General features: G+C 43.5%; 1 protein-coding gene across 7 annotated transcripts in view; it reads left to right on the top strand.

Annotated features, from left to right (window-relative positions):
• Positions 1–26,570, top strand: part of LOC143367403 (uncharacterized) — a 57,205-nt gene that overhangs the window by 24,651 nt on the left and 5,984 nt on the right. For 5 of the 7 annotated variants that reach the window (XM_076809182.1, XM_076809183.1, XM_076809185.1 and 2 more), the window contains 2 exons: positions 19,033–19,293; positions 25,600–25,780. In XM_076809182.1, the coding sequence (XP_076665297.1) occupies positions 19,033–19,293; positions 25,600–25,780 (442 nt within the window). Of the gene's footprint in view, positions 1–5,557; positions 5,740–13,856; positions 14,204–19,032; positions 19,294–25,599; positions 25,781–26,570 lie in introns of those variants that run through there. The other 2 variants (XM_076809186.1, XM_076809187.1) reach the window with 2 other exon arrangements.

Raw genomic sequence — 26,570 nt, 5'->3', positions numbered from 1 at the left:
AATTACAGACTTATCGATTAAAAATACCATTAACTCGTATAATAATGATAATTTCGCGGGATAAGTTTTCCTGGTAAGAGGGAGCAACGCGTGCCAGAGTCGAGATCGATCGTTCTATGCTTGCACTCCCCGCTACTGCTGAAGTGCCATTAAGCCTTCAATCTCCGTAATTACTCCTATGGAGTTATTAGAAGCTTCGATACACGTCTTCATTAAATCTGGACGGTGTGTATGAGAGAGCAGCCCGGTCCCGTCATCCCGTGACCGGAAAATATTAATTCCCTTAATGGAATGGAATTCGTGTCCCTTGGTTCCTTGGTTTCCTCCTCAGAAATTAATTACCGCGAGGGAACGAAATGTGTGCGCGAGCATCGCGAGCATTTATTTTTCATTTACCCCGCGAATTAACCAGACGCGGCGAATGCACCCGCGGGGGGGGGGGGAAACGTTGCAAAGTGACTGGCACATAATTATTATTCTCTTCTGAAAGGGCCTTTCATGCGGCCCGCGCCGACATCTTCGCCGCGGTCAGATTATTCCCCGGCCAAAGGATATTTCCGACCGTGAGTGCGCAAACTATGCCCGATAAATAATTCCTGAGATGTTTCCCTGGCGGACGAACAATAACCCTTCTGTGCTGGACACTGTGGGTCAAGAACCCTGGGACGCCATTCGAAAACTGTGGCGAACGTGGAAGGCTCGTTGGACTAGTGGTAGGAGACACTTCCTTGTAGAAAACTAAGCCGTCGGTTTACAAATTGGTTCCCATCGTTGGCAGTCACATAACAAGCTTTCTTATACTTCATATTCTTTGCAGAATACCGAGTGGCCTTTTCTCCGTTTCTCCCTAAATATACCGAATTCGTTCGCTCGCTCTAAGTAATTCGAAATTGCTCGGTCCGGTAAAAATAAGTTTCTTCAGTTATTCACACCTTCTGCTCGTTTTTTTTCTTTCTGTAGCGTATCCGGTACTTTCATCAGCTTCGTTTTGACGAATCGTTACAGATGCCCGACGGGCTGCCGTCACTTCTTCTTTTTCGGATTCCCGCTCGCGGCGTCTCGGGCTGCTTCCGGCTCCAGACGTTCCCAGTGACTCGGCACAAGTCGTCATTGGGATAAAACGTACCTACGACATAAAAAGGACCGTTTCTTGTTAGTAGAGCGTTACGCCAGCAAATCGAAAGATTCGCAGGGATTGTGCAAGAAGCTGGGAGCACGGTCGGAGCTTCGTTACGATTCACTGTCTTCTTAGCTCACTGATCGCGTACACGTTTCTTTGTATCGAGCGTGAATTCTTACGTGGGATCACCTACTTTCCGAGACCTTCGCTCTGTGCTTTACGTCCGCGCTATTGTGCTCGTAAACAAGTCGCTTCCGTCCCCTATTTTAGCCCCCCTCCCTGCCGCGGAACTTCAATTCAATTTCGTGGCATCCACCGAATGTCAAAACTTTCACAGACTGTTGAGTCCGCCTTGAAAAAGAAACCTCTGGTCGCTGTTTAGGAAGGGACACGTGGCTCAACTTGAAAAATCACAAGAGCCGCGATTAAGCGTTCTGCTCCTAATGGGACCATCATTTTCTCACGGGGCATGGTGCCGCAAAGGTCGACGAAAATGTAATTTCCAATGGATTCACGCGGTTGTGAGAACAATATGCACTTATTGATAGACATTTTTAGCTCCATGGCTGTTACTATATCTCATATTCAAAGGCAATCTCGCAAACGAGAAAGGCGCGGCATGGGAACGGTAACTGGCGTATCGTGCAACTCACGATTCCCTGGCTCTATCACTTATTCATCGCCAGCAGCTCGCTGGTATCGATCGCCTTAAATCATTTATCCTAATTAAGTGGTGTTCCTTGGAAACAAAGGACGCGGCATTTACGAAGAACAACACCCATTTCACGCCTTGTTACATCTTTTTTTTTTTAAACTCGTTGTAAGTATCCTTTTATTGGATGATAAAATTTATCTGCGCGATAAATGCCCCGCCGTGCTCGTTCTTAATTAATTCCCCGCTCGAATTGGAGATCACGTCTTCTCGGTTAGTATGCAAATGATCCCGTTTTAAATTCACGAATGTGGCTCAGGTTCTATAAAGCGGTTTTTAATTAAACTTAACTTCTCCGTCGTCGATGCACTACGAAAGACATCAGTCGCTACTCAATTTTCGTTGGATAAATACAGTGAGTGCCACTCAAAATCGTACACTGTAACGCTTGCCAGATTATCGTTCGCAAAATATTGTTATCATAGATGTAAGATGGAGGTTTTTTTAGGAATAAACACACTAACATAATTGTAGTCAATATATACTGATTGCAAATAAAAAGCTTTATTCGTAATAAGAAAATTATACATATTTGGAAATAAAGTACAGAAAATGCCAGTATCTGAATGTGTTTATTCCTAAAAAAAAACCTTCATCTTACATCTATGGTAACAATATTTTGCAAACGATAATCTGGCAAGCGTTACAGTGTACGATTTTGAGTGGCGCTCACTGTATATAGATCAAGTACCCAATCCGCAAGGGTTTCTGTTTTATAATTGTGTTGCATTCTAGTTGTTTTGGCAGGCGGTTGTCTCGACTTCCTTTTCTGTTCCAATTCGCCAGCAAAAGGCCACAATCATTTCGCTATAATCGTTTATGGTGCCTGGTGATAACCGGTGATAAAAGCTGGCGTCTGCCGTTATCAGCTGAACGTTTACAACCAGACACCACACCCTTTACAGTTAACCGTTATCGCGATAGGGCCGAAACACAAGTGACGGGGAAAGGAGCGATCGTCGAAGTAAACCGAACCTTCGATAAGTTTCATCAGCTGCGGGGATGTGGTATGAGAGTCTACGTCGATATCTATAATCCCTTTCCCGAGAAGGAACTCTACAAATAGAAATATCGTAGTGATTGGTCACTTTATCGATCGAACCTATTTTCGTGGGGGATGTAGCCTCGTTTAGAGAGAAAAAGGGTATCCGGGTCAACATGTTGAAGAGCCTGGCGCTGCATCTGTACTATTTAACGATTTAGTGACCATACTGTACAGTAGCCATCTCCTTTTTAGGTTTATATAGACTACAGAACGCTTTTGCTGATACTTATATTGAAGTCACTGACGCGATGACCGACACTATTACTGCGATGAATGAAACTCATCGAGTTTCATGAAATCTTTTGCAATTTTCATCTCGAAACGAGTTCTTTGAATATCGCAAGGCGGTTATAAACACGAGTCATATTGTCATCAATGATAATTATTCTATAGGTTGGTCCTGGTCATTATCGAAAATGGAATTAACGCGATGGCTGTGCGCGATAATTAATTAGTGCATACTTCAGACAACTTTGTAGATAAATTGATCGAATACTAAATCAAATTCGATTATCAAAGGAACCGGTTTTGGGACGATGAAGCGGCTTGCGTAATGGTGACAAGGTTAATTATCGTTAGAACAGACCTCTGTTAGCGTACTACATCTAACGTGCTTCAAGATTGTCGCAAGAAGTTGCTGGAAGGTCGAGCAATGTACATCTTCGTCTTTAATATAGTCACAATTAGTCTAGGGGAGTCCGAAGAATTTACCACTAACTTAAAGTTTCACATGTTGAAGAACGTAGAAGAACTTGAGAATTCTCTTCGTTTCCCCGGGGTTTCAACACAGGACTAGGGGTTCCTGCGTTTGTCAGGTCGAAAACAAGGCACCGACCACATAATTGTTTCACTTGACCTAAAAACGAAGTCTTTGAGCATAAAGTGCGATGGTTTCGTCACGTGTTTCTACCTTGACGTGTGCATCATTCTGTACACGCGATATTTTCCGCTTTAAGCGGAGTCATAGTTCAATGCGAGCTTATTATATAAATAATCGCTCGTCGGTGCTATCTTCTTTTTTACTTCCCGGTTACTGGCAATTTTTTTTGGAGTATTTACCGATTCCCCACCTGTCTTTCTTTCGTTTTCTTTCTTCCACTATGACAGAACCTTGTCACACGAAGTTCTGCTATTATTTAATTGCGAGGGTGTATAATACTTCACAAATATTTCTTCCACTCCAATTTCAATCGTACGTTTCGATCTCCCCCCAAGAAATTACTTGGAACTCTTAGGGTATATTTTCATTTCAAAATTAAACAAACAACTTTGAACCACTCTCACTAATTATATGTCACTTGTAGGCTTGATTTCTTGTACACTTCATGTTGGAGTAGTTAATAGGGTCAGGTGGGGTAGATTGTAACTCGAGACACAGTATAACAGTGAAAGTATGTCTGTTTCTTTGTAACATCTTTATTACGTCATTCTACTTTTTTGACAGACGCACCTGCCATCATTTTGATTCAGTTCTCATTTGTCGGCATCGTACCTTTTCCGCGATAATACCTACGAAAATAGGTTTTTTCGTGTTTAAACGTGACGAATTCAAGTAAAAGATTTTAGTTTCTATTCCAACATACAGTAATTCTGGGAATTAATAATATTTTGTAAACAAACTACATACATTTGTTGCTTGATATAACAATAAAGTTTGCCGGTATTCATACCGTATAAAATTCCAGTTAATATTTTGTTGTTTATACGGTAGGGGGGGGGGGCACAGTGTAACGGGGTACAGTGTAACATGAATATGACATCAGTTACTTGCGCAAAAATGAAAAGGTAGATCATATATCTTTTACTTTCCGCTGGAACTGGGTCTAGGACTGTTGCAATGGTTGATATAGAATATTGACATTTCCTAAAATGGCAAATAAGACAAAACGTCATGCACATTCTTATTCATTTCCAGATAATATTTTGAAAATATATAATTTGACTTAATGTTTCTTTCGTATCTTATTAGTATTTCGAAGGTTTTGTGCAATTGTTATAGCGTGTCCTATTCTGTCATATTGTACCCCAAAGGCTGTTAAACAGTACCCCAGATCTGGGGCACACTGTAACAATTATGTGATCTCGGGAAAGTGTCAAATTGATTAGCTTTTAAGGATAATTGTTAACATCTGCTAATTCTGATTTGAAGGACCGAGACTGCTGATTGTTTAAGTCCTAAATAAAAGTTGATTTATTATACATTCTGTTGTCTACAATCATTACAATCTTTTTTGTCACACTCTACCCCAACTGACCCTACTTCTACCTTGCTGTGCAGCTAAATTCGTTCGAAAGCCAGGAGTGGAACGGAAATGAAAAATTTGCGCAGTACTCCGTTCACCGTTTCAATCTTCCGCAAACATTTGCTCAGGCGATAAAAACAGGTATGCGAAATTCATTCGGATCGATCGAATAGGCCCCGTGTGTACTCTCCGCGGTAGTTTTCGCAGTATTATTACGTGCGAGACACACAAGGCCGCGAAACATTTATGCTGCCCGCACGCAACGCACAGAGGAAAGTCGTTCAAGTTTGATCGCCGACGAATTTGCAAGTCAACGTGCAGGAAAAGCAAGAGCAAGATAGCCGCTCGGTTAATCGGCGGATTTCGGATCTCCAGAACTTACGCTCGAATCCTAATCTTATCATTCGACGTCGTTGCTGTACTGGGGTCTGTCAGTTTTTATCGAGCGCTGGTGTTGGAAGTATTCGTTACTTGCAGTGTTCTCTAACGTGTAATATTATTTTCTCAAGTTTCTGTGCGCGATAGAAACTCGATTGTTCGTAATCATGTGGTTGGATAGTATTTCGGATGAAAAGAGATTTCGCACAGCTAATGCAAATATGAAATTCAACACATAATTGTGAGTAATCTAACGTTTCTTCGCTTACAAATTCACATGTTTTACGTAGCAAATTTTCACGAGTGACTTATATGTAGGTAAGAGACTAATGCATCGATATTTTGTATAGATAGAGCGCGAATAAATTACAATTGACGTATTGATGATGTTCTAGGAAACTAATCACTTCAGTGCGATCGAAAGATTGGCTGAAAGTTAGTTACCTTGACACCAAATGGTTAATTGGCCTGTGTAATGTTATTGCTAGAGATGAAACTGAGAGTCATAGTTCTAGCAAACGATTGTAAACAACAGATCAATAACTGCATGTGTGTAGGGAAAGCATTTGAATAGATCAGTGTTGTTCGAGCAATTTCCATAGTCAAGGTACTTCAGATGTTAGATTGTTGGACTTAGATACTACTCGAGTAGTATTTGAATAATATTTGAAGACAACTCGAACATTCAAGTGTCAAAGCTCGGCCAGGTTGACATATTAGAATCGAATTTAATTCCCCAAAATTACTCGCGCGAACCCGCTGAAAATTTACATTCGTCTTCCACGTCAGAAGTTCGTGGAACGTATCTTCTGTCGGCTCGTCCAAGCATATTATCTGACAATAGCAAGTTACACAACCGACTGACTAATTATCGGTCATTACGCGATGCTGGTGGCGCGTTCATGATTGCGTCAGTAGCCCATTTGCACGGTGGCTCGCAAATAAAAGAGAAATTTCAATGAAGAATCGACGAAAGACGTGTCTCAAGGTCAAGCCGAGGATAGCAATTAGTAGCTGAAACCTCGAATCTCTTAGAAAATAATTTCCAGAGTTACAGGTTTCCTCTGAAAGAAAATATAATTTTCAATAACTCCAGGCAATGGTTTCGTCGAAAGAAGTTGGCGAAGTTCGCAAAATAATTGCTTTGTTTCTAAAGGATGCATAATTAAAACTTCTACCGTTATAAAGGCAATTGTTTCGTCGCATTATAAAAGCTTAACAGCTCTTCAAAATTACACGAACGTTTTAACATAGAAAGAAGCATTCTCGAAACCAGCGTTTAAGTATTAATGCATGCAATCTCTGTGCAAGATCGCTGTAAATTAATCGCTTCGACAAACATGTAATTAGGGAGGAAATTCTCGGTGAATCGATAGCTTCGAGGCATCGGTGCACACCGCCCGTTTCGTGTGTACGTAAGAAATTCATCCGATCGTTCGGAATGACTGAATTATTCGCGCACGCAATGCTAACAATGTTCTATCGTCCCTCCTAACAGTGCCCGAGAAATAATACAATTATTACAGCGAGAGTGTTCCGATATCGTGCCACCGTAGAAATTTCTCCGAAAGTGTGCTCTTTCGACTCGCCTAATCTTTTGCCAGTCCACTTTCATTCCACTTCGTAACGAACAGACGTATTTTTATCAAATTGGAATTCTTGGCGCGATATACATTATACATTACATACGAATTACGATACACGTTACTTTGACGCTCAGTGGCTACCCTGATTATTCTAGATCTATCTTCTTCTTAATTACGGTGTGTAACGGTGCGATTTAATTGAAATGCGTTTACGCGCCGGAGAAACGATTAAAATTAAACATTTTACTCGCGTATTACTTTCACACTTCGCGTTACGAGTTACCACAGAATTAACGTGCGTAACTTATTCGCAAAAGCTGGCATCCCTGGTATCCACGCAAGCGATGCGGCGCGTGTCCTCGCCGAGAAATGAGACAAAGTGGAAAGGGAATGCGAGGCCCGTCCATGCGTCTTCGATCGGTTTCTTTCACTTTCCATTTCACCCGCCACTGTAAACCGATCTTTCTTTCGATTTGTGGCGTTTCGTTGCGACCCAAAGTCCCCGCAGCGTTAACCCTTAGTGTCATAGTGCAACACCCGTGTTACACGAATTGAAAAAATCGTGCGCGCCATTTCGGGGGCTTTTTCATAAACAAAAAAGCGTTATCGTAAACTGGGGGAACATTGGCAGGTTTTTGAAACATTTTGTTATATAATTGAAAAATTAACATGTTTACATTTGCTTTAAGTATCCTATCATAACATTGCATCTTTTGTGATTGTACTACAAGTGTCAAAATGCATACAATTTTTGTCCTTTTCTTTCTTTAATACATGTTAAAAACAGTGTACCGGGGTAACATTGGCACATTATATAGATAGCATTAACGGGTTAAGTTTTACTAATCTGAAGCCAGTAAGATACATTGACACTTAAATTTGTTTATTTTATTTTATTTTTAACATCTTAATAGCATTAATAGCATTACATATAAATAGCATTAACAGGTTAAGTTTTACTAATCTGACGTGAAACAATGTAATCCCGGCGTATGCCAATGTTACCCCGTGCTGCCAATGTTACCCCAGTTTACGGTACTTTACTATTACCATAAGTAACAAGTGTCCATAGGGCAGAAATACATTCGTAGAAATTCTACTGCGACACACTGTCTCGTATTGTTGATTACACCTCTTAATTTCGCCGGGCCCACTGAAAGTACCAAGTAAAAATGCTAATTTGTTCTCTAAATTATTTCGAATTTTCTTTTGATTAAATTTGATGTCGAACATAATCATGTACGTAACTCTAGTGTAATATTCTGGAGAAACGAGCATTGGCTTAACATTATAATACATAGGTACGTTAATGCATGGTTTAACAGTGGTGTTATATCCGCATTTTTTCATTTGTATAAAAAACTGTTACACTAGAAATTGTTTGCTTATTTTTACGACGAAGTGTGGGCAAAAATGCAACGATAAGAATTTTTCTGGGTGAAATAAAAAAATCATTATACTGAGGATTAACATACGTATCGACGGTTGCATAAGAACATCTGCAACGCTCAGGTGTTCGTGTGAGTCTGCAACGTTTCTCCGATGTCTCGCCGGTCCTTCATTTTTCCTTCGTCAATGCTATACCACCTTTTGCCACTGCGACGACCTCGAGGATCGAATTGCCGTGCGATCGTAACGATTTGCACGCCGGAAGTCGAGCAGGTGATCTTGATAGCTGCATCCTCGACAGGCGCGCGCGCGTGCATTTCGCGTGTTCGTTGCAAACCTGTCGAGTTGCAACAGATAACGATGCACGGTTGCATCTAGCGCAATTTCGTTTCAGCGGTTAGACAAATCTTTTGTCTCGTTTTTTCATCACCAGAGAGAGAGAGAGAGAGAGTAAAACGCTTAACGGTTTTACACGCTCGATCGCACGTGTGATTCAACGCTGCTGAAACTTCAGCCAGGTCGTGTGACCAAATTTTAGTTCCTTGACGGATAGTAGTGAGCACGTAAACTGTATTGTTTATTGATTTGGATATACTTCTGAATAGCCCCAGTGGATCGACACGAGGTTTGAGGAGAGGGGTGGGAAGGGGGTGTGGACCCTAGATCTAAAATCGTAGCTTCGGGTATTCATTAGTTTCCGAAATATTAATACAAAAATATTGTTAATTTTTTCTTACATATTATTTTTTTGAACTACACACACATAGCTCTAACGAGGATCCACCCTGACCCCCAATTTGTTCTACGGACAGCTGGACACGTGCGCCTTACTTCCGTGTGCCCTCAGGCGCCTAAATGAAATTCAAAGTCAATTTTATCGAAAACGAAACGCGATATTAAAAAATTGTGTTCTATATTTTCGTCTTATTTTGGCCTGTAGAATCGCCCCCTAGACTATTGACTATCAATAGAATAATAGGTATCCACCCCGAATAATAGAATGGATCTCATCCGCCAGTTTCTGGTTCAAATCTTCAAACTCACATCGGTTCGCTACCATGCTTTACGCGCCCTCCGCCCTCATCTAGCCCCAACCGATACTAATATCCAGAACAAGTTGGACAGTGGAATGCATTATGTCAGAATAAGTCAAAAGAAGTTTTTCACAAATATCTCGGAGACGAAGGTCAGCTCCGTCACTTGTTTTGTCCCATGCTGGGCATACGCTGCCACGGACGCGTAGGTATACAGCAGAACACATTCTGTAGTAGCAGTAGTTTTTCGCGAATATCTCGGAAACGAAGGTCGAGCGGAGGTAACATGTATAGGAAAAAGTTGTTCAGAATCGTGTCCCCGACAACATATCCAAAAATCATTGAAATCGTTAGGATGGAAAGCTTCGAAATAATTACATAAGAGGGTTAGCACAGGGAAATGGTATTGATCATGCAAATTAATGTCCCCGTATCTCGCGCACGCTAGTTTAACACAATTTCCTGCCAGTGCCCCGTCACTTTTGCAGATCGATCGAGTGATATCGATAAAACCAGAGACTGGTTTCTCTTCGGGCCACCGTACACGCTGTTTGCCGACTTCTGTAGAAAAAGCGGCCTGTACAAGCCGGTAACAGTAGCGGCGGGGCAGTCATCGTACGTTTCGGTTCGTGCAGCGACTGGCAATGAGCGACATTGTGATGCAGATTGCAGTCCCCGCATATAGCAGCCGCGCTCGGCCTTGAACTACCGGTGCGATATTCCGTGTCGCGTTCTCTAGATGAGAATTATGCAATGTTTGCTTTATCAGACCACGTCTGTCTCCAAGGTGGGTGGAATCGTACTCCCGTGCACGATTTCGTCGTGCGAATGACGGTGAATCACCCCCGCGCGTAGTTCTGCGTACGATCTTCTCTCCGTCAATGGAATAATTGAACTATTTACTGCGCGCGAGTCGAATGAGAATGGCGTGCTACGCGTGAGCTAATCGAAATTTAGGGAGTCAATTCTCCGCACTCAAAGTCAGTTTGCGCGACGCATTAACGGCGTAGGAATCTGTCTTGTAGTATTCATAACGCTTGATCGATCGCCCGAGGTGTTGCGGCGGCAATGGTACACATTTCAGTCGCGTTACTCGCGCGGCAGCGTATAGTTCTCAGGTTCGATATTTAATTTCCATCAGCGACGGTCACGTGCATCGCTTACGGCCATGCAAATCCCTCGGAAACGTTGCTCCACGTCCGGTTGGCGTGTGTCGAAGCTGCGCCTCGCGTTCGTTTGACGCTGAAAACGCCCGTGCCTGCTGTTTAATTGCAACTTCCTCGTCGCCCCGTGATCTTATCGCGTTAATTATCCACGGTCAACAATGCGCTTCTTTTCTATTTGCAAAAGTACCCCGAGTGCTCGACCACAGAAGCCTGCCCCGCGGCATTCGATACTTTCACTGGAAGGTAATCAGGGATGAATTACCACCGCGTTCAGGCGACTCCGCGGAGAATTTATGACGCGCGTGACGAGGTAAACGATCAAGGCGTAATCCCGGGTCAGAGATTAGACGACGGAGATGAACGCGAGCGGCCGTTGCTTGTCGACGGGCCACTCGATCTTCCCTTTTGCTGGTAACGTCAGCGAAACGTGTTGCAACGCTGGTCGAAGGCAACGTCCGCCTCGGTTGCGTAAAGTCACATTGTTGGCAGACACGGGATGTCTCTGAGAGATCGTTGCTGCGGAGTTGCTGAGAAATCGGCGCTGACGTTGGCACGGGATGCCTCGAACGTTTGCAATTAGTTAGCATCAGGAAGTTTCGCGAACGCGTGCAAGTAACTTCTGCGGCCCGAGGGGGTGAGAAATGCGACGAAGTTAATATAGCGACGTTGTAGAAATTGGGAATTAAATTGTACGGCATGGTGCCAGGATGGCTGAAGTCGCCGAGGCATCGGATTAGAATTATTAAAATATTTGGTGTTCGCTCGGCTCGAAATTCCAGGGGGCACAGTCACTAGCTGTCGTCGAATTCCTTTCGCGAAACCGTGCCATTAACCTGCGCGGCGATGAGTGTACAAAGCAGTTTTTCGTGGCCAAGGACCCTGGGTCCCCTCGAAGGGAATCATTGAGCCGTTGGAACAGGTGTCGGCGAGGTCGCACGTGTTCACCACGTCGGTTGGTACTGTTCGTGTCCGGTGAGAGAGAGGAGTACCGTGCTGTTCCAGAGCGGTGATTCCGGTCAGCCGGAATAGCGGTACTCGCTCGGCCGTACATCTTCGTCCTCCAATTATTACGCTGCTTTCCGCGACGCGCACCGTACTCTTACGCCTTGTCGCGAAAGCGGAAGAAACCGCCGCGCGGGCGCTGCGTCTCGGCAAAATCATTTCAGTTTTTATTCACTTCTCGCCCACTGCATCTGCCTCTCTCTTTCTCCGTCTGCGCCTCCCTTTCTCTTCATCTCTTCATCTCTTCGCTGGGTAATTTAGCGGAACTCGTCGGTTTTCTTGTCTTGTCGCGACACGGAGCTGCAGATGAGAGGCGCGACGAAATCGTTAGAAGAAACTTTTTCCCTCGACTTACATGTTTATTCCTGGACGCGGAGTTTCAGATACGGATCGTGCTAGAATTGTGCGGGCTCCTGAGTAATCCCCGTGTCGGTAATGATCATACGCAGATGGAATTGAAGCGCAAGTTATTATTATTATTATTATTGAAAATAAACGGCCATTGCCCTGTACAAAGCATAATTGCAACGACGTGATAGGGTTTTCCTGATACAATAGTCTGAGTAGCTTCGCCCTAAAAGAGGAAGTACTACTGGAAAAAAAGTCGACATAGTCTATGTTGGATGTAGAACTGATTATTAAGCGATTCATTGGGTCAAGTGACCCATATTTTGATTTCAATTTGCGGGGTATGAAAGGTGGCCCTTTTCGGACGCATCTGGTAGGAGCATATAGATAAATGAGCTCTAGTAGTGCAGAACGATTAAATTCGCTGTTAAGTTGTCCTCCGTGTAGGGAATACAATCCCGGCGATTATTTACTATCCAGGGATTGCGGGATTTTTTAAAGTCTATGTCGGGATTCCGGGGCTAATCCCGGGATTGGGTAATAGAAATTTTCAGTAATTAAAATGATTTATTATGCGCTAAAATTCCACATCTTTATTTAAAGTAAACAAACTTACTTTCTATTATTCGTCTGAAACATCAGGTAAAATCATTTTTAACAATAAAAACAGTAGATTAACGAGGAATAATAAAGTCTCGATAAGTTGATAATATCAGTAAACCATTATGAAGAGTTTTGGAAATGCGAACGAAGGAACAGCAAAGCACCCAAAGTACATATCTACAATGTTTCGACTTTACGAGTTCAGACAAGTTGCGATTTGCGACTCGCGCGATTTCGAAGTAGCGGAAAGTGAGAATATCATTGTAAAAATAAATATGGCGCAGTTAATTGTATGCGACTTAACATTATTATTTAAATAAATCATTATTATTATTGTCCTTATTATTATGGAATGACTACCTTTATTTACTCTGTTTATTTTTATATTTGTTCAGGTGTTCATAAAGTAATTCACATTTTAAAAAAATCCCAAAATTCTCGGGATTAGTTGCATCAAATCGCGGGATTTTTGGAATTCAAAAAACATTCGGATAACGTATCCCGGGATTGTATTCCCTACCTCCGTGCGATCGGAGCGGGCGGGAGAGTGTCGATGCTTGCGATTGAATCTAGAAAACTTTCAAAACCAGCATTACAATATTCAACCGCAAGCAAAGTACCAGTTGCATGCAACTCTTCGTAACTTCCTCTTTCTCCCCCACTTTACTCCAACATTAATTCTCGCATTGCGAGCATCGTGCTCCTCGGTAACCCACATAGAACCTATAAATTAAATTCGCTCCCCGTCCCTAGGAGGCTAAACAACACAATAACTCCACAAAAAAAGAGGAATGAAACAAACGCAAACAAGCGGTGCTCCAAAATAAAAAAAACTCACATCAGCACTGAAATCAGACTTTCTCGCCGGAGATGCTAGTCCACAGAATATACTCCAGCATCTTCGGCAACAATTGAAATCTCGAAAGGGAACAGAAACTCACGCTCAGGAACATGGCCATGTGGGAGGATAGACAAAAACGAATCCCGGGGCCTGCGGATGCGCGACGACGCGTACGCTCCGGCTGCCGGTGCATCGCGGCCGCTTATGAATGCGATTCCCGAGAAGCGTGTGCAGCGCGTTGCAGCGGCGCTGCAGCTGCGCTGGATAGTTGGTTAAGGCATGTGCGCCGAGTAACGGCTAATTGGCCACCTTTCCTCTCCGAGAGAGGAGGCCCGTCTCTCTATCTCGTGGCCCGACTCGTGCCAGTTTTGTTCGTTCTGTCGTGCGGTCTGTGTCGGGCCGAGCCAGAGGATACGGAGGAGCCGCGCCGCGCCGCGTGGAAAGCCATGGAGAAGAAGCCTTCTCCGCGCTCCGCTTCGAAACGAGGACGCCTCCTTTGACCACGTCGCGATACACGTTTTTCCTCGCGGCTGTGCGCCCCTTGCTTCATGACCATTTCTTTGTCCCCCGTCTGCCAGCTCGCCGAGATCGTGCCGGTGCCTCGCGGAGTTTTCGTCGGACGCGGCCGAGGATCGCGCGCCTCCTCATCTCGTCGCGTGTGCCGTGAGAAGATCCGTGTTCGGTGCATCCGTTTCCTTCGGTGGATCGGTGGATCGGTGGATCGAGAGTAGGCGAGGTTCGTAAGAGGATTCTTCAGGGTTTTCACGCTCGCAACGGTGTCGTTAGCGCGCGTCATTTGCCGCGTCTTGATCTCTTCTGACGGACCGAACGTTGCACACGAGCACGCGATATCGGTGATCATGCCGATGGTTGGAAGATATTTGCACGAGATATTTCTGTCTTTGCTTTGTATCGATTAACGGAAGCATGGGAAATGTTTGAGTACGCCCGAAATACCAAGCGCGAGCCACAGAAGTGTCTCCTGTGAAAAGGCCCTCGGGTGGCATTTTACGTGGATGAAACAAACGAAGGTGGTAGTAAATTGACGATCTCAAAATGCTGTTGCGGATATCTAATAGGTAGTGATTAAAAATTCAATGGCAAGAACCCGCGGAAAAACGCTTTGCTACTCCGATTGGCAGTGTCTGGGTAACGCTGAGTTATTACGACGGTTTTTCTGTAGAACTGAAATGCGGGTCGAATCGCACAATTCCGTTTTACGTAACTTCATTGTTATTTTCGCATATATTTGTTCCCCGAGAGGCTCGCTGCTGTAACTATCAACGAGTTTGTTTAGGCTTCGTGTTCTTCAGAGAACTCCATTAACTCCGTCGTTTCAGTAACTTGCAGAGATTCCTGTCTGCAGATTCAAACGGAGCTGTTTTCTTTACAATCCCCAAAGTCTTACTTCGATTAGCAAAGAACGTACATCCACGCACCACAGTCAAAGACGTCGAAGGCATTTACCATCCAGAAATTTTACTTTTTCCATGTGCATCGAAGCTGAACGTCGGTCACCCCCCTTTCCAATCGAGGACTCGCAATTTCACCGATTCGAGCGGGAGATTGTCGCAATCGTAAAGTGGCTCGCGAACTTTTTCCAGGGCTTTCGTTCCCTCGTGAACGCCTCTTGCAAAGGATCATCGCCAGGATCCGCGAAAACGACGCCGGGCAGTTTTACTTAGTTCCTTCGAAGTTCTACTAGTGAAATTCAAGCTTAACTGCACGCGGGGCATGGACAATCGGGCGCGTGTTAACGAGTTAGCAAGTGCAGCTTGAGAAGCTTAATCGGGCGTGCAATTTCTGGTGTAATGGGTAAGAAGAAATATAGCGCAGTTGTAAGTGCGGTAGGAACTGAGCATGGTATTACACCGGGCTGGTGGCAGTTAAAGCTTCAAGGACTTATTCTGCATAGTTTTTCACGGCTGACACATTAAAGGCTTCGACGCATCAAGTTGAACAGATAATTTGCGCCTGTACAATCATGCAATCAGTTGGAAAGAACACACGAGCCGTTGAGAAAAAATCGGACTTTTAGTAGGCTGTACTAATCATATACAAATGCGAAAAATTAATCTTTTTCAATTTAAAACCATATGACGCTACTTTTTTCTTACTTTGCTGTTTTCTTAGAAAAATGTAACTTTACCTTTGATCTCTCACCATTTCTATGTTTTTCAAAATTTTCAAAACCCGCCCCGTTGGACGATAGCTACTGACATACTGTATAAGAAGATTTTATTGTATTTGATTTCAGACACGACATACAACTGTTTTCAGGCCCACCGTTTAACCGTATAAAATCCAGACACTTTCGGATATGTATGCATAACTTCCGAAAAACAATAGTTTTTTAACTGAAACTTTTTTTTTAAGTAGTTCACAATACTATGTAAAGCTAGTAAAAAACGGGAAATCTTCATCAAGCCGTTGACTTGTAAAAAAATCTACAAAATTACACATTTTCCGAGCCCCAAAAAATAGGTGATTTTTAGGAATTAATTAAAGGAAAACTACTATATATAATTTAATGGGACTTTTTGCATTGTATTAAGGATGTCTTAGATTATAGAAATATATTTTTTGTTCTATAATTAATCATTACAGACGGCACTGGGGAGTCGTTAAAGTCAAGGCGTCAAAAAATTGATCCAAATCGGTGGGACCTGTATCCCTAAAAGTTATTATCCGATTCGACTGAAACTTTTTTTATTTTGAAGAATATACTTCTGGCTAGGGGGAATACTAGCAAAAAAATAAAAAACTACATTTTTTAAGAAAATAACGACACTTGAAGTTTGAAATCACTTTCCCCCTATATTTTTCCTCCTTTCAACGCCTTTGAAAATTATAAATTTTCAACTTTTTGCAATTTTTCTGGTTTCCCTCCTAGCCAGAAGTATATTCTTCAAAATAAAAAAAGTTTCAGTCGAATCGGATAATAATTTTAGGAGATGCAGCGCCCACCGTTTTGAGAACACTGTTTCGAGAAAAACGCGTTTAAAGTTTGATGCATTTGACGCTACTCAAATGCCTATAACTTCGGGAATTTTACGAATTTCAACAAATCCTTTTAAACACGTATTCCTAAAAGGTTGAACATTCGAAAAATGAAATAAAAAAATCGACATTTAGACCGGAACCTCCCCTTAAAGTCTCATATGTAGGAGCTTTTATCCAAGAACCACTTGGCTGTCTTTCGTGTACTTCACTGTATTTCTTCCGCCACAATACAGTCACAAAGAGTGTCAGCGGGTGTAGTAGTATTGAATTGTATTTAGATCTATATAGATTGTTATTGTGGGTTTTCGTGCAGACTATTCTGTCGAAAGGGAACGCCACGTGAGAAGTGGCTACGCCGTAGCACCGGTAATCGCGCGATGCGCCCGCGAGTAATGCAAACAGCTTGGAAACGTGTACCGACCTTCAGTCACGAAAGCAGTACCTCGATGTTTCGCTGGGTAATAAATTGTTTTACGGGTCGGATCGTGTGTACGATCTTTGAAGAGGAACCCTCGAGTAATTGGATCCCAGGGAAAGAGCAAAGAATATTAGACTCGAACTGATGGTTGGGGCAGGTTGCGCTGTGACGGTGGATTCGATAATGATGACACAAGATTAACGTTCTATTGAAATATGATAATATTATAGGATAGTAATCTGTCCAATAGATCGCGTTGTATTCGATTTTTGCCTCCCCACAGCTTTCAGAAGTGGAACACCCTGGGTGTTTTCACGTTTCTCCGTGATTCGTACGCGTTGACAGTTGTACGTGGTCTGGAACCACATATTTCAGGGTAGCCAAGTTCCAATAGGTACCTAACGTTAAGTATAGAGAAAAGGAATCTGTAAATTTCATGTTTAACGCATTTAGCCAGAACAGTCATTTAGCAAGCGAAAGATACTTACCTACCTATGTTCGTGTTCTGGTCCAATGAACTATGACTCTTTTATTTCTTTTACTCAGGCACGAGATATTTTTTTGTCAAATCTAAAATACTTTGTTGTACCTACCAATTTCCTTTGAGAGGACTTCGTGGAAACGCTGTCGTTGCGTCCAGAAAAGAAGAAAAACGATTTTTCTCGTACAGCTATTCCCAGCAATTCATGCAAATGATAACGCTTCTTTCATCCCTGCACAGTCATCACGATCGATAAAAACCTCGATCGATTTAACGTCTTGAATGTACACGACCTATAATAATACACCATACTGCAGCGTTAAATAGGTTGTTCACTCATCGCTATGAATACTGATGTTGCGACTGAGATCATAGTCCGAGGGACGTTATTATCACGCACGTCTTAATTAGATGTGTCCATGTAACGTTCAGCGAAGAAACAGCAGACGCGAAAATACACTTCCCGTTATGGTAGAAGAAACGTTTTCCCTCGACTTACATGTTTATTCCTGGACGCGGAGTTTCAGATACGGATCGTGCTAGAATTGCGCGGGCTCCTGAGTAATCCCCGTGTCGGTAATGATGATACGCAGATGGAATTGAAGCGCAAGTTATTAATATTATTATTATCGAAAATAAACGGGCATTGCCCAGTACAAAGCATAATTACAACGACGTGGTAGGGTTTTCCTGACACAATAGTCTGAGTAGCTTCGCCCTAAAAGAGGAAGTACTACCAGAAATAAGTCGACTTAGTCTATGTCGGACGCGAGAAGACGCGAAAATACACTTCCCGTTATGGTAGAAGGTCTCACAAATTCGCCCCGTAGCTTTCAAAATATGTAAATGCGCTCTGTGCTCCCAAAGATCTTAGATCGTTTGAGAAACGGACGTGTGCAATGAGCAGCTCGCAGTGTACCTACTTTAGAAGTATCGTTTGAGAAGCAGGATAACAAATGCACCGTTTGCATTTCGAATACTAAAGAGATTAATGAGCCATCCAAGTCTCCTTCCTTTCCTCCCTGTATTCTCTAATATCGAAGTGACCGCCGCCTACTGGCGCGTCCTCGTTGACACTGTCATCATTACTTACGTCCAAAAGACAAGAATCAAGCCACGCTATCTGATGCAGCGGTGGCTAATGCACATAATACCTCGACGGAGCATTGCACATTGTCCGGGGACGTCTCCTGCTATGGGTTTCGCGAGGAAACGCAGTCATCTGAATAAATAGACTCCAAGTCTTACGGCGGTCTTGAAGATGGCAACTGCGATTCATGGGACGGTTAAGTCATCGTGAATATGCATTCATTCTCGAAAACTCGGGAGATGTAGATTAACCAGCGAGATATGAAATTCGTAGAATATTGCAAACACTGTGCGCAGTGTTACGTCATTAGAGAACTCTCATATCTAGTTGCTTAGTTAGGTATAGATCGTTTGAATTTTGTAGGGGGAATATGTAGCTTTTGCAGCTGAAACAGTCGAAATTCGTATTCCTCCGAAAGCAAAGCGCGTAGCTGTTGTAGAAATTTAATGTAAAAGGGGGAGAAGAATGGATAAGCATCGCGTTAATTGCAGCGAAAAGAGATTTCACATTTAAATCAGCGACGTCTGCCGCAAAACCCGCCGGTTTTCTCAATGCAGGTAAAATTCGTTTCAGGTCCCCGCGAGTCGGAGGGCCGCTCTCGCAGTCGTTAGCGATGATTCCGCCAACGATGCACGGCCATGAATTCAATCAGCCCCTGTCGAGGGTGGTTATGGTCCGTAAAACGGATCAAAGGACGTTCAGCAAGGGCAGAAGGGGCGGCGAGCCACTTCTAGAAACGGTAACCAGGGAGACCGTCGAGCTTTTCAACGGCGGACGAGCGGAAAGGAAATACACATCCGAAACCAGGGACATCGTTACGCCGAAGTCGAACAGGTATCATTTTCTCTTAATTGCTCCGTCGAAAGGGAAACGCAAGAGAAACCAGACTTCCTGGAACGTAAATGAAGTGGTATGTTCGAATGTGTACGCGCCCGCGTCCAAGTCGAAACGGAACATTTCCTTTCTGCAATTCCATTTCAAATATCCTCGCAACGCCGCCGTTCACGTGAACTGGTTAACGCTCACGGGCTTTCGAAATCGCGGCGAACATATCATTCATTTCTGGGTAAGAATCTAGAGGAGGATAGGCGAACATTTACTGTGGTTCCCTTTAGTTGAAATATTTGTAACGTTCCAGTCAGGGCCGTTCCTGGATTTTCGCCGCCCAGGTGCAAAAACAATATTGCCGCCCTTATTAATTTAATATTTTTTAATTAAGAATTTGATATGCAGTGTTTACTTTTATGTCTATATATGCAGAATTTTAAACAGTTATCATACAAAAGACTTTCGATTATTATTCTTATTAGTCAAAACTTTACATATAATAAACAGCCCTTAAGTTTCGCCGCCCAGGTGCGGGGGCACCTTCTGCCAAGGTTTGAAACCGTTATTATAAAGATTTCGGTTCTTGAAAGAGTTATGAAGAACCTTTATTCGGAATAACCGTTATAAAGAACCTAAATATCAGAATATATAAGTATAAGTTACGGTTCCTATATAGCTCTATAACTTTTATTTTTTAGGTTCCATAACTTTTATTTTTTAGGTTCCATAACTTTTATTTTTTAGGTTCTATATAAGTTCCAAAGCGGTTATAGAACCGATTCTTGTAACGATTGTACAGAATTTTACAGTAAATGAAATCACAATATATTACAACTATAGATTACTCTGTGTAACCAAATTGTTTAAAAATTATTATAAATAAGTAAGGAAATATATATTATGTACACATTTGTACATATGTATATGTATACACTCGGCGGTATGCAAGGATCACTTGTATACATAAGTACAAATGTGTACATAATATATATTTGCATACTTATTTATAATAATTTTTAAACAATTTGGTTACACAGAGTAATCTTAATAGTAACTTATATAGAACCTAAAAAATAAAAGTTATAGAGCTATATAGGAACCGTTACTTATATAGTCTGATATTTAGGTTCTTTATAACGGTTATTCCGAATAAAGGTTCTTCCTAACTCTTTCAGTCAGAACCTTTATATAACAGTTTGAAACAGTTATTTTCGAAACCTATTCAAGCCCTGCCTTCTGCACCCCCGCCAGGAACGGCCCTGGTTCCAGTAGTGCATTTGGCAAAACAGTTGGAGGATCACTTGATCGAGTTATTTCACTAAAGTTATATGCAACGCTAAGGGTTATGTAAACGCTACGAATGCTAAACAGAGGGGGGAACTTTATAGGGAAACTGTTTCTCGAGTAAGGGCGTTCAGGAGAAGTCCAGCTCAATTTCCAAATATAGAACATCGTAGTTTTTGTCGTGTCTATTTAACTATTTAGTTTAATCATATAATATCTGCTTTAATTATTGTCGAGATGCGTGATCTTTTAATTGTTTTGAACCATATTAAGAATTACTCGCAAGATGCACGAGTTGTAACCGAGTTAGACATTACCAGTCGTCTAAAGTTCGTAAACTGTTGGATTGAAATAGATCAAACTTGGTCCCCTTTGGACTTATTACATCACATGTAGTACAAGCTCCCCGTTTTCTTATAAATACGCATACGTGTGTACATATTAGTGTAAGATGTCCCGAGAGAAAACTCCAAAACACACCCAATGCCAGTCCGTAAGGGTTAAGATAAGGGGTATCTGTTTACTTAGGACTACTGTTGATTTTCAGTTGTCGGGCGCGGGGGAAACGTGAACAAATATTTTCACTGTATTTCACTACTGGAATTCGTTTGTACCTTGCACGAAAATGGAACGCAATGCTTCTTGTGTCAAGCCATTAGAAAGAGCTACTCATTTATTTCCTCCGTTCGTGTTTTATGCGATGATGAAACTAAAGTATGGCCGACGAGATTTTCTGCAAACCAATTAATCTTCGTTTCTGTTGCTACGCGGAGAGGCATCGGTTGACAATTTAGATTCCCAGACCTCATAGATTTCGCGCTCAAGGAATTTCGTTTCCAGACACGCTTAGAGCCGCTAATTGATTCGCGCTTCGACGCGTTTCCCTCGCGGACGCGTTAATTTCTCTCTGGGCATCTCGTGCAGAGGTAAATCTAAGTAATAGTTAGATATACATATAGATATATACGCCGTCTTGTGTACATCGTAAATCGTTACCTCCCCCCGTTGTAGTATGCCCTCGCTCAGCGTAAACGGAACGAAAAAGAAGGTGGTCGGCTTTGTCGACCAGCTGTCGCCGGAAAGGTATTCACCTATTGCTGCAGACTTGTAGCCAAGCCAAATGCTGGCACTAACGAAGCCGAACAGCGGGCGAATTCATTCGATAGAGGGAAGAAAACCCCCATTTGTACGTCATCGCGCGTTTCGGGGCTTCGTTAGGTCCGGTGAATGGCCTTAGTTTTAATAGTAATGACGTAGGCGACGAGCACGAAGCCGAGAGAAACTTCACTTATCCCTGAGACTTCGACAACAAGAAAAACCCAAATTTATTGCTCGCGCCAGAAGAATCTGCGAAAGGAACACGAAGACCGTGGAGACTACTTTTTTTACAGAAAAATATGTCCTCGGAATTTAATATTAGGTACCCAAAATCGTTGCTCGGGAGTAAAATCTAGAATGATTCATGAAATCTGAATCGGAGAACCTCCATACCCAGTGAACTTTATTCCGACGATTCAAGAGTGCCTCGAAAAACCGTTTCGAGCCGTCTTCTTTCCCTTTCAAATTTCTCTCGACGAAAGTTGCTCGTTTCCCAGCAGAATCCTCTTCGGGACGTATCAAACGCGCCATTAGCGGCCCCATAAAAATCGAGGGCTGTCAGACTTTCCAAATTTACGTCCGCGGGGAACAATGCGCCCCCCTTCGGGCTGCGTACGTTCACCGTTAAGTCCCGCGCCGGAACGCTCGCGAGGGGGTTAATAAATTGCTGTCCGCGGCTCGGCGCGGCGGGACGCGAGAAAGGACGGGGCAACCTTTCTTCTGGTCGACCGTGGCCGTGGTCGAGGAGAGCTCGTAGGAAGAAGGAAGTAAAAGCAAAGCGTAGAAGCGCTCCCGGTGTGCGCGACTCGGCGTAATTCTGTTCGGAGCCGTCGCGTGTTCATCGAGCGTCCCCGCTCCGGCCGCCGCTTTCTCTCGGCTTCTTCGCCGTTACTTCACCGCCTGAATGCTGATACTGTAAATACGCCGAGCTGTTGCGTGACAAAAGGAACACCCGCAGGCCGCGTTGAAAATGCCCGGCTCCGGGGGCATTCTCAATGGAAAGCCATTCCACTTCGCGCCGCTTTCGGCCGCTTCAGCGGCTTCAATGGCGCTCCTCCCTCATCTAATCGCCACCGGAGCTCTGCATCCCGCGGATCTTCCGCTGCAGCGCATACCTCACTGTAGTCCGCTTGCTCACCTGCTCGACGAACCGTTTTCCCCCCGACTCGAAACAGAGGGGCGAGTACCTACTTAGAGAACAGAAGGTGGGGCGCAGGAAACGCCGGAATAAAGGTACCGCTGAGGCTCGTAGGTAGTAGGAAGAGATAACCACTTGGCAGAGAGACTCAGAGACCACAATACTCGCCCGATGCAGAAGTCTAAACAGTTACCGACGTCTGAACGCTGGAAAGGATAACCCTATTCGCTTCTCCCCCGTCGCATTTACATTTTCTGCTTAGGCATGCTTAATGGATGCCTCGCGGTTTCTCGATACACTTGTAACTCAGAAGCGGAGCGAAATTGGGCGCACGTTTAGGGTAGGTGGGGGTAGTACTGCGGACTTTTATGGTAGGTTAACTTTAAAACCCTCGACAGGGCGTTTGAATGAACGAAAGTTCCTCCTTCTTTTTTTAAAAGAAAGGTGGAGGCTTAATAATTCCAGAAAAAAATACGAGGGCGGGGTGATAAGCGCAGTTAATTAAAAACACAGGGATTTGTCGATCAATGTCATTGCAGGTGTTACTGCGGACATGCATGCATTACTGCGCGTTAATTACTAACGAAATACCAGTTAATAACCTTAGTACAAACATCACGTGAGTGAATACGGTCGGAAGAAAGGTTAGATTGCGCTGTCGTCGGTCCGCAATAATACATGCACGTGGTGTAAAGTACTGCACCTAATACTGCGTTGAGAAATAAAAATTAAAACTAAAATGCTGGTGACTGATTTACTGTTTTTCTGAAAAAATAACTCTTACTCTATCGAGTAATAAAGCTGCATTGCATGTATTACTGTTAATAAAAAAAATATAAATGTGTTTCAAGTAGGTGTTCATGACGCCATATCGGGAATCGACCGAAGTTTCGCCTTGACGAATTTCAAGCTACGATAAAAGAATTAATAATAACTTTGCTGTACACATTTATTAATAATTATCTGTGATAGAGTTTGAAATAATTTTATAAAAAATTTTCAAGAGATTATGTACTTCCCAACATTAAATATGATCTGTTTTAGAATATCCGCAGTAATACCCCCACCTACCCTATATGAAGAAACTTCGCGTTACACTTTGTAGATCGCATAAATCCATTTTACTTGCGAATTGTTTACAACCGAGCTGCCCCCCCGTCGGATACAATTGGCCAGGCTAATCGTGGTTTTTCCGCGGCGCGGCCGTTTATCACGGCGCGGACTATGCGCGTAGTGAATCGCGCCCGAGGAAGATTGCTATTCATTAGCGGCCGTGTAATCTCGCATGCGTCGATCGTAGATTTTGCGTTACGAGCCGCGAGCCAGCCACGGATCGCGACGTCCGCGAGCGCAAATTGTTTGCGCGGCGGACGCGCCCGCAGTGGTGAGCTCGCGGTGGAGCACACACCCTAGAAATAGATTAAAGGCACTCGCGCAATTTCCACGTGGCGCAACGCTAGACGACGCTACATCCCCCGTGTTCACCCATCCCGATCGCTCCGTCTTGTTCTCTGCATGCATCGCGACGGACTGCCGGGAGGGATGCACGATGCGATCGTCTATCGCCGCGCACAGCTTCTCCCCGACCTTTCAGCTTTTCACCGTTCAGGCACAGAAGACCGCTTGCTCGCCGACGCACGCCGCTCGAGAGGATCGTACCGAGAGTTTCGCTCGAGCCACACACGCCGGGCCTTAATGCCGCTTGCTAATTCGGCTTGATTCAGCGTTCTGACGAGCGACAAACGAGCCCGAAGAGAGACGAACGCTGGTTCAACAACGCGTTCCCCGCCGGACGATGGTTTGCTCGAGTTCCTAGTGGAGAGTTGTTGCGCTGGAAGCTTTCGGTGGTTTACGCGATGCAATAAAAGGGTGCTTTTGTTCTCGCCAGTATAGGATACCGGGGTAGCCTGCTGGGATTACTGTCACGGCGGTGAACGCGTTAAGAAATCCTTGAATTGTAAGGGTAGCGTACAGGGCTGATTCGCGGGTGGTAGAAAATGCTTCTAAATTTCTAAGGCGCAGCTTTGAGAACCGTTCCTTTCTAAGACACAGCTTCGGGTGATTTGTAACAGGGCATTCAGTTTTAGAAGCAGATTCGACTGAACGATACACCGAACGGAAGATTTGAGGAACATCTGGCGAATCTGCAGTAAGCGGGCCGAGTTGAGAATCTCACGAACATCTGGTGGTTCCGCCGAATCTGTGTGTCGCCCAATGTGCTCCGATGGAGCAGCAAAAGACATGTCGCGCATATGTTGCTGGGAGAGCAGACGGTCCAGGAAAAAACATGTGAAATATTCCATGTGTGAAGGAGCCAGAAAAATGGAGCACGCGTAGAAAAAGTATTTAGCGTTTAGATCTGCCTGCTTCTTCTATTAACTATCCACTGCTCCTTCTATATCCCTTTTATGTTAATTGAGGCTTCGTTTACCGCCACTTGCATCCCCGAAGAAGCTGGTTCGCAAAACTGCCACGAATGTCACCCTGTACGTTACTACAAGTGTAATTCGGAGAGAGAAAGGGCCTAAGCTAAACTAAGTCTAAACTAAGCTGCTTTCCTTCCAATCGATCGCGCTCGAAGTTCGAATAAAGACATATCGAAAATCCCTGTAGCTCGAACGCCCCGTAGCTTTCAATTAGAACCGACGGCTGTACAGGCACGTTGTTCCGAAGGAACTTTCCATAGAAGTTGCTTGTCTGAACGCGCGCAGCGCTCACTGTGAGTGTCACTGTTTCGAAACTGAAAGGCGCGCTGTGTGCCTGCATCCACCATGTAATCGATTTACTTGCAGGTCGAGGACGGATTCGGTAAGATCGAAGTCCCCCTTGACGGCGTCGCCAGCGTCTCCGGGGCCGCTGTCGAATTCCCTGCACGGCAGTTTTCACGGTAGCTTAGGAAGCGATGGCATGTCTTACAGCAGTGCCAGGTCGTCCTCGGCGTCGCCTGATTCTGCAAGATACTCGTCGACACCGGTAAATATACCTCTCCACGTTTCTATTTCACCGTACGCCTATTGTTGGATAACGAAGCCTTCCTTAGCCCTGAGTCACCTCAGGGCCAGGCTGATAAGCGCAGCTATCGTAAATGCAGTGACTAAGGTCATCCTCTATTTACGAAATATCTCTGCATACAGGGTGATCTTAGGAACTATGTCAACGCACAAACAGTTGGTAGGGGAGACCGGGGCTAGTTGATACAGGGGGCAAGTTTATACGGACGAATTATCTCGACACCGTATATAAGGTGAATGTCACAATTTCTGCTCATGTCCCCATTTCTGATCATTTCGTATTTTTCTTATTATTGTATGGGTTACGTTTGTACTATAGTTGCAATAAAATAATTCTAAACTATTTAAACATTTACGCGAGTGTTGCACGATTTAGAGCATTATATATTTAATTACAAATTACTAATAGTTAAACATCTTGAAATAGTTTTCTTAAATAGTTTTTGAATTGGTTGATTTATTATTAAAGAATTAATCAATTACCCTGCAAATTTTCATTACAAACAAATGTTTTACACCTTCTTTATGACGAGTAACCTCTTAAATGAGCATAAATTGGGACATTCACCTTATGTAGCTCCATTTGAGCAAGATATGTGAAGATTGTTGTTCAATTCTTTCCTACGATCCAGCGTACGTGTGTGTACATTGACGTTAACAATCGTTTTTTAACTGTTTTCGTTTACACAGAGAAAATAGTTTTGATACATCCAAACTGATCGTCCAAATAACATTTTTTCATTCATTTTGTA

The sequence above is a fragment of the Andrena cerasifolii genome, chromosome 3 (genome assembly GCF_050908995.1).
Source record: "Andrena cerasifolii isolate SP2316 chromosome 3, iyAndCera1_principal, whole genome shotgun sequence".
NCBI classification, from domain to species: domain Eukaryota; kingdom Metazoa; phylum Arthropoda; class Insecta; order Hymenoptera; family Andrenidae; genus Andrena; species Andrena cerasifolii.
This window is presented reverse-complemented; position numbering and strand designations above follow the sequence as displayed.